Source organism: Corvus moneduloides, chromosome Z (genome assembly GCF_009650955.1).
Source record: "Corvus moneduloides isolate bCorMon1 chromosome Z, bCorMon1.pri, whole genome shotgun sequence".
NCBI classification, from domain to species: Eukaryota; Metazoa; Chordata; class Aves; order Passeriformes; family Corvidae; genus Corvus; species Corvus moneduloides.
This window is the reverse complement of record NC_045511.1, coordinates 68,179,164-68,191,684: the sequence shown is the minus strand read 5'-3', so window position 1 is coordinate 68,191,684 and position 12,521 is coordinate 68,179,164. Positions and strand designations below refer to the sequence as shown.

The following is a 12,521-nucleotide window of genomic DNA, read 5'->3' as shown; positions in this document are numbered from 1 at the left end:
CAGACAGCGTTATACAGGAACCAGCGGAATGATCAGCTCAGGCTGGCGTAGAAATCTGTGTGTACCTGGTTCCTCTGACGAATCCTAAAGAAGTCTGGAGGTGGCAAGCACTTTCTTGGGAGGTGCTGGGAAAGCCTCACGCTCTTGAGAAACTACACTTGTGCTGGAAGGGCCTGGAGGCAGCTCTGAATCCTCAGGTGAGGCAGCAGCGAGGTTCTGGCACGAGGGAGCTGTGAAGCAGAGAGGGAAGAAGAAAGGAAGCAAAGGGAAGCCTGCGTCACTATTGGTCCTTGGGTATGTTTCCCTTGGCAGCAACTGCACTTCTGTCAGGCAAGAGAAAAGCTCAAATCCTCACAAGCAGGGTGAGAAAGAAGAAATCCCCACATGTTCTGGGGCTTTACAACAACCAATTCCTTGTCTACTTAGCGCTCCCCTACTCATTCAATAGTCTGTAAAAGTGTCCCATTGCAATTCCTTGGCAGGAGGCAACTGCCACAAACCCAACTGCCAGGTCTTCTCCCTCTGCACCAAAGGGACAGGAGGCTCCCTCCAGCTGAGCCAGACAAAGACCGAGCCCTCGGCACTCCGATGCACCCACGGAGAGCTCCCCAAGCATCCCCAGGCCCGGGCAAGGAGCAGAGCCAGCCACAGCTCAGGGCTGGGCCAGCTGCAGGCCCAGCGGGCCAGGCTGTGGCGAGCGCAGCCCCGGCGGGACCGTCCCGCAGCCCCTGGCAGCGCGGCACAGCCGGCACCGCTGCCGGGCCCTGCCGGCACAGCTGCCTTGCCCAAGGACAGCCCCTGTGCCGCCCGGGGCAGCCGCGCTGAGCGGCCCCAGCACGGGCAGGGCCCGCGGCCAAAGCCCACACCACCGTTTGTGCCTGCAGCTCCCACCCTGTTTTTTGCTTCACCACCGCTGGTTCCTGCCTGCTCTCTTTCTCTTTCTCACGCTCAGATGTGGGCAGCCGAGACCGGGGGCTGAAAGCGCTTCTCAGCTGGGCCTGGCCACCAGCCCAGCCCCCAGCACGGCCACAGGGCACAGAGGTGGCACAGCAGACAAGGCAATGGGGACAGAGGCAGCAGAGTGGGGATAGAGGTGACAAAGCAGCAGATGCCTGGACAGCTACCAACAGACGTACCTAATTATCCATTGACACAGAGCATGTGAAAGAGCGGCCTCTAGAATGAAAACCTTAGCTTGATAGGTGTCACTATAAACATCTAGAAGCAGAACTAGAGGGAGAGGGGTTCCAGCTGCCCCACCTTCACAGCCTCTCCCTCGGCCCCTTTGTCCCGCCCAGAGCCGTCCTCCTGCAGAGGTTCAGCACGTGGGCATGGAGGAAGCCAAGGGCTGCAGAGCCCCTGCACAGCTGCCATGGAGCTCTTGCCAAGCCCTGCCCAGCAGCAGCCCCTGCCAGCCCTTGCCGGTGCCTTGGGCTGACTCAGGGCGGTGTGGAAAGGAGGATGGGCAGCAGAGCCTGGCACATCCATACCTGGGCTTCTTGGGCTGCCGGAGCTTCCTGCGTTTCTCCAGTCTTCTTTGGTGTGTCCTCCTCCTTTTCTTTTCCGGCTGGTATTCCCTGTCTACTGGCCAGGCCTCTGCTCGCTGTCTTTTCCTTCTCTTTTTCTCTTCCTGGGGCTAGCAGCCTACAAGCCTTTAGCCACAAAGTTGGATTAGAGAGGCAAAGGTGGGAGGCATGAGCTCAGTCCCTTCTTGTTGGAACCAACGGGGGCTCCTTTTACCTTCCTGACACAGAAAGGCTCGTCAGGGCTTCGGCCTTGGCCAGCGACTCTGGGGAGCTCTGGTGGGTGTTTGGAGACAAAGCTGGAGGTGCCTGAAGCAGAAATTCTGGAGGTGGGGGGGATGGAGGGATGGGGGGATAAGGAGGGAGGGAGGGGAGAGTGGGAAAGGGAGGGAGGAAAGGGGAGGGGGGGGGAAGGGCAGAAGGGAGAAAAGCAGGGAGGAAACAAAGAAGGGAGGGAGGGAGGGAGGGAGGGAGGAAAGAAGGCCAGGGGCTGCAGAGTTGTGCTGTCAGGAGGAGGCACAGCAGCTCCTTGGCCCCATGACAAACTGCCTGCCTCCCTGGAACACATTGTGCCAGGCTTTGTGCAGCTGCCATACCTCTGCTCTTTGGACCTCCAGCACCATGGTCTCTTCTCCATCTCCCTGCCGGGTCTCAGGCAGAGAGGGGGATGCATCCGGATTGCTTTCTGCCTGGGGCTTGTCGTCTTCTCTTCCTGCAGAGCCACTTTGCTCTTCCCTGTGCATCTCTAGAAAGCAAAAGCACATGCAGCAAAGTGACGACTTGGAAGACAAGAACAAAGAAACCAAAACCCACAGGCAAGCCCTACACTGCTTGGCCTCTTGATGCTGAGATTTCTGGGCCCCCGAGTCCCAGGCTGGGACAAGGCTCTGTTCCTGCTCCTACCTGTGCACAGCTCTGTGGGTGCTGGTGACTCGTTGGGGCCAGCCACCTGTTCCCCAAAGATGTCACCTGAGTCCTCCAGTGTGAAGTCCACCAGAGCATTCACCTGCACACAGGAAAGCCTTGCTCTCAGCCCAGAGGCCCGAGAGCGTGCCAAGCAGCCCCTGCCATCACGGCTGAGCCTTGCCTCTGCACAGAAGGAAGGCGCTGGCTGGGGGGCAGCTCTTGCAGGCAGCTCCCGCAGCAGCCTTGGCTGGACACAGGGGGCTGCCAGGCACAGGCACCTCTGGGCAGCCAAGTTGCCTTTGGCCAGCAAGGCTGCAGCCGGCTGCTGAAGCCAGCCTTACCTGCTTCTTCTCGGCCAGCATGGCCTCGAGCTCCAGCTGCTCCTCCTGCAGTGGGCTCAGCAGCTTTGGCCCCAGGCAGACGGCCAGGCTGCTGCAGGTCATTCTGCTGCTGGACACGTGCTGGCCGATGAGTCGCAGCAGTGCCAGCAGCTGCCTGAGGAGGAGCAGGTTTGCTGCGGGCAACTTCTTGGCCACCCTGAGGGAACAGGAAGGCAGCGTCCATCAGCAGGCCCACGTTGCCCACGGCCGCCCCCAGAGCTTGCCCCAGGCAGGGGGCAGCCAGCGGCTGCTGCGCAGCTCCGCAGGCGCTCTCGGACAGCGCTCAGGGCTCCAGCGCTCCCGTGGGAAGGATGCAGGGCGTTGCTGCCCAGCTCCTGATTTCCCCCGAGCCCACGCAAGGGAATGCTCCCCGTGCATTGCCCCAAAATCAGACTGCCAGCCAGCAAGAGCGAGCTGTCCGGAAACACAGCCCCTTCAGGAGAGCATCCCCTTTCAGGAGAGTGCCAGGCTTCCAGCAGTGCCTGCTGCAGAGCTGGAAGCTGCTGCCCACGCTTACTCTTTGAGCTGACAGATCTTGTCCTCCCTGCTGGCCATCTGCATCGCAGCCGTCCAGTCCTCGTAGAGGTCAGTGACGAGGAGCTTGCCGGGGATGCTTTGCAGGAAGTCCTGCAATGCCAAGGGCTGCCGGTGAGCCTTGGAGCACAGTGGCCCAGGCAGGAGCCTTTGCAGCTGCAGCTCAGGAGGGCTCACCTTGAGGACCATGGCCAGCAGCAGCACCGGCTGGCTTGCCATGTCGACGTGCAGGCCGTGGTCCAGGGCCTGCCGCAGCTCCTGTCGGGCTTTGGCACTCTCTGCTTTCCGGAAGATGCCTTCTGTTGTGGGCCCTTCCTGGTGCAGGACAGCCAGCAGCTCCTGCAGGAGAGGCGGGAGGGCAGGGGCTTGTGTGAGGAGCTGCCCTGTTCCCAGAGCTCTGCCCCAGCCTGGGCTCGCCGCCTCCTGCTGCAAAGGGGCTGGGAGCAGAAGCCTGAGGCACGGCCATGGCTGGGGGACATTGGCTGCGCAGCATCCAGAGGGAGGGACGGGCAGCCCTGTGCGGCTGCCTCACCTGGATGGGCCGGGGCAGCGTGCCATCCTCTGCGCAGACGGCTGCCAGGGGCTGCCCGAAGAGCGCCCTGCTGCAGCCGGAGCCCTCCTGCCCTGGCGCCCGGGCAGCCCCGGCTGGGCCCCGCCGCAGAGCAAAGGGCCAGGGCAGCCACCTCCTCCTCCTCCTCCTGCCGCTGCTGCCAGTCCCTGCTGCTGCAGAGGAAAGGAGAGCAAAAGGCCGTCAGCGGAGACCGCCAGGCCAGTGCTGCCACAGCCTGCCCTGCCCTGCCTTGAGCACCATGTGGAGCCATGCAGAACCCCAAGCAGTGAGCAGGCAGCTGCAAGTGTGGCTGCAGCTTGGAGGCTCCTGAGAGTAGGCATTTCACAGGGAGAAGCCGCCCCAGGCCTGGCCCTGCCCTTCTCCAAGCTGCAGCAGCAGGCTCTCTGTCCATGCACAACCACCTCCAGTGGTCATGGTCCAGCGGGTGCCCTTGCCCAGGTCCAGGGGATGCCCTCCCTCAGGGTGCCACAGCTGCATGGCCACACTTGGGGCACAAGTGAGGGCAGCTTGGCCGGAAGAAGAGATCATCTTTCCTTCCCAAACTCACCTGGCGAGAGGTCAAGTCCTTGTCCATCGCCAGACGGGGCCACCTCCAGCCCTTGCTGGGGACCAGCCTGCAAGAACCGAGGTGCGCTGGCAGAGCAGCCCCGCTGCACAAAGGGCCACTGGCCAGCAGCCGCCCAGCCCCAGCAGCCTGAGCGTGGCTGAGCTGGGAGCCTCTGCCCTGCCGGCCTCTCTGCCCTGCCCAACATCCGGCTGCCAGTGCCACCACCAGGGATGTGCCAGTGCTGCCGGCGGCTCCCCAATGCCTCTGCTTGCCCCATGGCACCAGGGAGCCTTGATTCCTCCCGCACAAGTTCCCTCCACTGTCCCCACTGCCCTGGCAGCCCAGCACAGCCAGAGGGGCTGGGATTAAAAGCAGCCCTCCTCACCTTTTCCAGGTCTGCAATCAGCCTCTCCAGCCTCTGGCGCTCACTGTCCTGCCCTGGGCAAGAGAGAAGGAGGGCAAGAAGGTGAGCAGTGACGCTTCTGCAGCTCAGCTGGGGGAGTAGTGCTCATGCACAGAGCCCAGAGCAGAGAAACACTCACTGCATGGCAGCAGCTCAACTCCTTCTCCAGGGGTTTGATGGATGGCACACGGCTCACTCGGGCTCCCTGGGTCCTGGGCAGTGGCAAAATAGACGGGCAGAGGGCTGCGTGAGCCCCAAGCCGCCTGTGCTCCCTTGTCAGGCAGCTGTGCCCGACAGCTGCCCGCAGCCACAGGGGCAGCTCTCCCCAGCTGAGGAGCTGCGCTGCCCTGTGCAGCTGCTGTGGGAGCATCCATCCCCCTCCAGCAGCAGCAGCAGCAGCAGCTTACCCCTGCAGCGTGCCCACCCACAGCTCCTTCAGTGCCTGGGAGCTGTGGATAGAGAGCAGAAGCAGCGTCAGGCCCCACTGCCCCCAGCCCCTGGGCAGACGCGTGCCTGCACAGCCCTGCCCCGTGGCCAGGGACACAAGGGCAGGACAAAGGCCCATGGTGTGCGCAGGACAGAGGTGCTGCCCAAGCCCTGGCTCCCCCTGAGCTGCAGAGAAGCACCTGTTGCCCTTCCCTTCTGGCAACCAAAAGCTCACCAGGGGACACAGGCCACTCCCTAACCAGGCACTGCACAGAGGCCAGAGGCCACTGCAAGGCTGGCAAAGCTCTCCTGCTTCCCGTGGCTGGGAACCTGTCCTGCCCTGCCAAGGCACATGGCACCATCACTCACCCAAACGTGGCAACGCATGAGCCAGTGGGCCAGATGAGGATGACGGAGGTGGCATCCTCATTGCTGCCTTCCTGCTGCTGCTGCTCTTGTTGTGTCTGCAGCGCTGCCTCCTTGCCGGCGCTCAGCACCCACAGCTGCTGCAGGGCCAGGCAGAGCCGTGGGCGCAGGGTGGTGCCCCGGCTGCAGAGAGCAGAGGCAGGCAGTGTTAAAAGCTGCAAATGTTTATTAAACTATAGAGGTAAATGAGTTCTTCTCTGCGATTGAAAGGAGGATGCGCTTGCAGAATTACGCCATATATCCAGAATCATATGAATTGCCAAAGATATGCCTTCGCGGTTTATGAAATATGTATCGCCAAATATGTATCGCTTCTGCCCGCTTCCGTTTACAAGTTATGTAAGTAGAGAGATAGTATACCAAATATGGAAAAAAAAGATAAGGGTCATGAACAGGACAAGAGAGGAAGACTTCTTACTTCAGCCTCGACGACCACCAGGAGGCAGAGAAAGACCCCCTAGCAACAAGATGTACATGCGCAGAGGGAACCACAAGCTACAAGCAGAAGAGCAATACAGGAACAAGAAAGCGGAAGTATGAGAGTATAAAAAGACAATGGTTTGGAGTATTAGGGTGGCAGTTGGTGGAGCGGAGACTCCCCTGTCACCCAGCGCTGCTTTTGCTCACATTCTACTTGCCTAATCATTAATAAATTTCATTAATTAAACTAAGAGTGTATTGCCCTTTTATTAAGAACTTTTAACAATTTGGTGCCGTGACTCGGATGGGAAGATAGCGCTCTACCGTCCCTTAGGGAGGCGCCCCGGGGTATTCCTCGGCCCAGGGACTGGTGGTGCGCTTACCCCCACACCGACGAACCTAAATTCTAGAATAGTGAGCAAATGAGAACCGGTCAAATCCCATAAAGTTTAGTGCACTAAAGTCCGGATGAAGACGCAGGAACGCGTGAGTATTAAAATTGGGTTACCGTTCGGGCGGGATTGGATTCCTGAGATATAACGGCTGAGAGGTTCGAAATACTGAACCAAGCGAGTGCGGACCCTTTAGTGCTACGTTTCCCGACTCCCGCGAGGGACCGGGCTAGGAATAAGGGAAGCGAGTGTGTGCGTGTATGGAAATATCTCAGAAGATGGGGGCGAAGGGTAGCAAGCCTTCGATCCCCATGGGGAGGGCCCCAGTGATACCCCAAAACACCCCCTTAGCATTTATGTTGAATAACTGGGGACACTTTCCCAGTTCATCCGGAAAAAATAAAGCCAGGATGATAGAATTTTGTACCAAAATATGGAGAGGAAAGAAAATACAAAAGAATGTGATTTGGCCAGTTTTTGGGTCAGACGAGGATTGGGTGAGGCAACAATTAAACCTATGGATAAATGATAAGAGCCCACCTAACCCAGAGGAAAGTGCATATGCTGCAATGTGGTTAGAAAAACCCCAAGTAGCTTTATTTCCTTTAAGCGAAAGAAAGAAAGAAAGGAAAGAAGGAGAGCAAGAAGATGAACTATTATTGAATCCACCCCCATATGTGCCCCCGGCACCAGTACCAGAGGCACCACCAGAGGCACCACCACCGCCAATTCCCCTTGATGCGCCAATTAATGTAGAACAAGGGTCCCCCATTCCAGTCAGGAGGAGAACTAGAAATCAACGAGAACAAGCTCAGATGTACCCCCTAAGAGAGGTGCCCATGGGAGGAGCCCAGCCTGGGATCGGATGTGTATCTGTCCCATTAAATTCAGGGGACCTGCGAGAATTCAAGAGAACTGAAATAAGGAGTTTATTAGATGACCCATTAGGAGTAGCTGAAAGGGTAGATCAATTTTTAGGACCCAGTCTTTATACCTGGGAGGAGATGAACTCAATATTAAGCCAGTTGTTTACATCAGAAGAAAAAGAAATGATTAGGCGGGCTGGCATGAGAATATGGGATGCTCGCCATGCCCAAGGACCACAAGCAGACACTAAATGGCCACTACAAAATCCCAACTGGGATAACCAGAATGCCGAACATAGGGTCCACATGGGGGATTTAAGAACTATAGTGATTCAGGGAATCAGAGAAGCTGTACCTCGTGGCCAGAACATTAGTAAAGCTTTCAATGAGAGACAACGAAAAGACGAAAGCCCCACTGAGTGGTTAGAGAGATTGAGAAAAGCCCTACAGTTATACTCCAGAGCGGATCCAGCAAGTCCTTTAGGACAAGCTGTTTTAAAAACTCACTTTGTAGCGAAGTCCTGGGACGATATTAGGAGAAAACTTGAAAAACTAGAAGATTGGCAGGATAGAGGGTTAGAAGAACTATTGAGAGAAGCCCAAAAAGTGTATGTGCAGAGAGAAGAAGAGAGCAGTAAACGACAGATAAGGATGATGGTAGCAGCAGTTAAGGAAGATAGAAAAGGACAACCAGAAGGATTCCAGAAGAGGTCGAATGTAGTAGAAAAGAAGGAACAAAGAAATTGCTTTTATTGTGGAAAAAAAGGACATATAAAAAAGAACTGCAGAGAACGAATCAGAGACGAGGGAATATTAAAAGCTGAATAGGACAGTCAGGGGCTCTATATATTAGGGGACCAGAGTCATCAAGAGCCCTTGATAAAATTAAGAATAGGTCCTCAACGCCAGGAGTTCACCTTTTTAGTAGACACAGGGGCAGAGCGATCCACAATTAGACAATTACCGGAGAGATGCACCCTTTCACATGAAAAAGTTCAAGTTATAGGGGCAAAAGGAGAACCATTTAAAGTGAATAAAATTAAAGACGTTATATTTGAGTCTGAAAATAAATATGGAATAGGTGAACTCCTACTAGTCCCAGAAGCGGACTACAATTTATTAAGACGGGACTTGATCATTGAATTACAATTAGAAATCAAAGTTGAAAACGAAAAATTAACTATCAGAGCATATCCTCTCACAGAAACAAACAGAAAAGATATTAATCCCAACATATGGTACTCTCCAGACACAATAGGCAAGCTAAATATCCCACCAATTAAGATACAAATAATGGATCCCCAGATACCGGTGAGAATAAAACAATATCCTATTTCTTTGAAGGGACAGAAAGGACTAAAGCCAGAAATTGATAGATTATTAAAACAGGGGATCCTAGAACCTTGTATGTCTTCCTTTAATACTCCCATCTTGCCTATAAAGAAAACTAATGGAAAATATCGACTAGTTCATGATTTAAGAGAAATAAATAAACGAACAGTCACCCGATTTCCCGTGGTAGCTAACCCATATACATTATTAAGCCGGTTAGGACCACACAAGGAGTGGTATAGTGTAATAGATTTGAAAGATGCATTTTGGGCATGCCCACTAGCAGAAGAGTGTAGAGATTATTTTGCCTTTGAATGGGAAGACCCAGAAACAGGACGCAAACAACAACTAAGGTGGACAGTACTCCCCCAAGGATTTACCGAATCACCGAACCTATTCGAGCAAGCCCTAGAAGAACTATTAACTGAGTACCAAGTGCAATCAGGGAACGTACTTTTGCAATACGTGGACGATCTGTTGATAGCAGGAAGTGAGAAGGAAAAAGTCAGGATAGAAAGTATTAAGCTACTAAACTTTCTAGCACTAAAAGAGTTACGAGTTTCTGAAGAGAAATTACAAATTACAAGTATTTAGAGCATTATTTATTTGAAGGGCAGAAAATAATTGATCCAGAACGAATTAAAGGAATATTAGAATTACCTATGCCAAATACCAAAAGACAGATCAGACAAGCGCTAGGTCTATTTGGATATTGTAGACAATAGATAAAAAATTATAGCTCCAAAGTCAAATTCTTATATGAACAATTAGCAAAGGACAAGCTGCCCAAATAGACCCCTCAAGATCAAGAAGATTTTGTTAAGTTAAAAAAAGAATTAAGCCAAGCACCTGTCCTAAGTCTCCCAGATATAAAGAGACCCTTTCATTTATTTGTGAACACAAATGAAGGAACAGCGTTTGGAATATTAACTCAAGAATGGGCAGGACAGAAGAAACCGGTAGCTTATTTATCTAAATTACTAGAACCTGTAAGTAGGGAATGGCCAGTTTGCATCCAGATTATTGTGGCGGCTGCCTTGTTAGTAAAAGAAACAAATAAAATCACTTTTAATGGAGATATAATTCTCTACGCACCCCATAATATTAGAGGAGTATTACAGCAAAAGGCGGAGAAGTGGCTCACAGATAGTCGATTGCTCAAATACGAAAGAATATTAATTGAATCACCTAAACTATCACTTAAAACAACCGGAGCCATGAATCCAGCGGAATTTTTATATTCAGGAGAAAGTAATGAAATAATACATAATTGCTTTCAGACTATAGAGCACCAAAGCCGAATAAAACCAGATTTAGAAGAAGAAGAAATCGAGGAAGGGGAGGTCCTGTTCATAGATAGATCCTCGAGAGTAGTAGAAGGGAAGCGTATCTCAGGGTATACTATTGTGAAATTTGATAAAGGAGAATTTAGAATAGTAGAATCTGGACCTTTGAGTGCAACCTGGTCAGCCCAAGCATGTGAATTATATGCTCTTTGGAAAGCTTTGAAATTACTGAAAAGGAAAACAGGTTCAATATACACAGATTCTAAGTACGCCTATGGAATAGTGCACACCTTCGGGAAAATTTGGGAAGAACGAGGGTTTATAAACTCCCAAGGGAAGAAACTAATCCACCTAGAACTAATACGACGAGTTTTAAAATCATTAAGAGGCCCTTCTAGAATAGCAGTAGTGCATATTAGAGGCCATCAGAGTGGCATCAGTTATCAAATTAAAGGAAACAATGTAGCAGATGAAGAAGCTAAGCGGGTCGCAGGGAATCTCCGTGTTCTTCTTACAATGAAGGAGGTACTACAAAAAGACGAAAACCTTAGCTTTGACCAAAAAGAAAAAGAGAAATTACAAACCATGGGGGTTAAAGAACAAAATAATAAATATATGTTACCAGATGGTCGTAAAATATTGCCCAAAGGAATAGCTATAGACATCATTACAAAGATTCATCAGAAAACACACTGGGATACCCAAGCCTTAGTAGATCATTTTGAACAGTTATATGCCTGTATAGGGGTTTATACTATTGCGAAATCAGTAACTTGGTCTTGTGAGATTTGTCAGAGGGTAAACCAGAGTAGAAGTAAGCATAAACAATCAGGAGGACGACCCCCAGCATATCGACCCTTCTTGCATATACAGGTCGATTTTACGGAACTACCAAAAACAGGGAGATATAAATACCTCCTTGTAATAATAGACCACTTGACCCACTATGTTGAAGCTTTTCCTACCGGTAAGGCAACTGCCAATCAGGTAGCAAAAGTGCTGCTCGAACAAATAATACCTCGATACGGGATAACTGAAGTAATTGACTCAGATCGCGGATCTCATTTCACGTCTAAAATGATTAAAGAAATAATAGACAATATAGGAATCAGATGGGATTACCATACACCATGGCATCCTCAGAGTTCAGGTAAGGTTGAAAGAATAAATGGGAAAATCAAACTAATTTTAACGAAACTAATGATAGAAACCAAATTATCTTGGATTAGATGCTTACCAATGGCATTATTGATTTTAAGAACTCGACCAAGAGCTGACTTGAGAATTTCTGCCTATGAAATGGTGTATGGTATGCCTTATCGTATCGAAAAACCCCAGACTAACTTTTTAATTCGAGATCATGCTATAAGCGAATATGTTTCACAATTGGCAAAACACCAAGAAGAATTGTGGAAACGAGGACTAGTGGTACAAAGACCTCCACTAGACTTAAAAATTCACAAAATTGAACCTAGAGAATGGGTATTAATCCGAACGTGGAGAGAAGAGACTTTGAAACCCAAATGAGAGGGTCCTTATCTTGTTTTGCTGACCACAGAAACTGCCGTCAGAACAGCTGAACACGGCTGGACACATGCAAGCAGAATCAAGGGACCAGTACCACCACCGCAGTGGAAAATCACCAGCCCTCCGGGAGAAAACAAGCTTGTATTAAGGAGAACGATAAGTACAAAAACCACCAGATGATAGAAGCTGTAATTGAACCAATTATCAAGTTGCCGTTCGCTGTGCAGTGTGTAATAGGATTTGTGATTGCTTTATCATTATCAATAATTTTATACTTCTTATGGAAAGTTATTAAATGTGGAAAAAGAATCTGTGTGTATGAATAATAGGGAACAAATCGAAATATGGAACCTACCAATAGACATTAGAAGGTTAAATCAAAAAACACGTTTAATATTTACACCTGTAATTGAGAAACTGCCAGAAGAGATAAAATCCCAAATTCCTCCACCCCCATACACCTTTATTAAGGTTCGAACATTAATCAATAGATTGAGAGACTCACGCGATCAAGGGCCAGCATACGAGCCTTGTCCATTTTGCGATCGAAATCAGTGCAAAGCCTATATAACTTTTTATTGTGGAGGTTGCTCGCAAATGATAAAGGTCCGCAGGGCGTCCCTTTATAATTAGTGGTGTTATTATTATGAACAGAGATTCAGGCGGCAAATAATATATCAAGAGGAAGGGAAGCGAATAGTAGAACATAAACTCTTTGAATCAGCTGAACAATTTCAATTAGCAATCCTGCATTGGGATTTAGAGGTGTGGGTTGCAGCAATCACCGCCCAACTAGAATCACATATCATAAAAAGTCAGTGCAAAGGATACAGGAAAGGGAAGAGATAAACCAGACCAGACCTTGAGCAATCAAAGGCACAAGTTCCTTTCCCCGAATAGGAAACCCCTGCTACCGAGAAGATAAGACACCTCGTAGCTGGATGCAACCCAGTTGACGAGCGAAGCAGAGGAGGTAACCCGG

At 51.0% G+C, this 12,521-nt stretch overlaps 1 protein-coding gene and 1 long non-coding RNA gene across 13 annotated transcripts in view; one reads left to right on the top strand and one right to left on the bottom strand.

The window, feature by feature from the left end:
• Positions 1 to 12,521, bottom strand: part of LOC116437867 (T-cell activation Rho GTPase-activating protein-like) — a 633,784-nt gene that overhangs the window by 615,463 nt on the left and 5,800 nt on the right. For 7 of the 12 annotated variants that reach the window (XM_032096169.1, XM_032096174.1, XM_032096173.1 and 4 more), the window contains exons 2-14: positions 5,660 to 5,839; positions 5,272 to 5,313; positions 5,004 to 5,076; positions 4,462 to 4,899; positions 3,876 to 4,066; positions 3,521 to 3,682; positions 3,327 to 3,436; positions 2,771 to 2,966; positions 2,427 to 2,529; positions 2,120 to 2,268; positions 1,741 to 1,832; positions 1,491 to 1,652; positions 66 to 230 (exon numbers count right to left, since the gene is read on the bottom strand). In XM_032096169.1, the coding sequence (XP_031952060.1) occupies positions 1,637 to 1,652; positions 1,741 to 1,832; positions 2,120 to 2,268; positions 2,427 to 2,529; positions 2,771 to 2,966; positions 3,327 to 3,436; positions 3,521 to 3,682; positions 3,876 to 4,066; positions 4,462 to 4,899; positions 5,004 to 5,076; positions 5,272 to 5,313; positions 5,660 to 5,677 (1,590 nt within the window). In that variant the 5' untranslated portion in view covers positions 5,678 to 5,839 and the 3' untranslated portion in view covers positions 66 to 230; positions 1,491 to 1,636. Of the gene's footprint in view, positions 1 to 65; positions 231 to 598; positions 1,357 to 1,490; positions 1,653 to 1,740; positions 1,847 to 2,119; positions 2,269 to 2,426; positions 2,530 to 2,770; positions 2,967 to 3,326; positions 3,437 to 3,520; positions 3,683 to 3,875; positions 4,067 to 4,461; positions 4,900 to 5,003; positions 5,077 to 5,271; positions 5,314 to 5,659; positions 5,840 to 12,521 lie in introns of those variants that run through there. The other 5 variants (XM_032096179.1, XM_032096176.1, XM_032096177.1 and 2 more) reach the window with 5 other exon arrangements.
• LOC116437881 lies at positions 6,306 to 11,709 on the top strand. The gene is made up of 2 exons (XR_004237517.1): positions 6,306 to 6,622; positions 11,571 to 11,709. It is a non-coding gene; the product is annotated as an uncharacterized LOC116437881 (long non-coding RNA).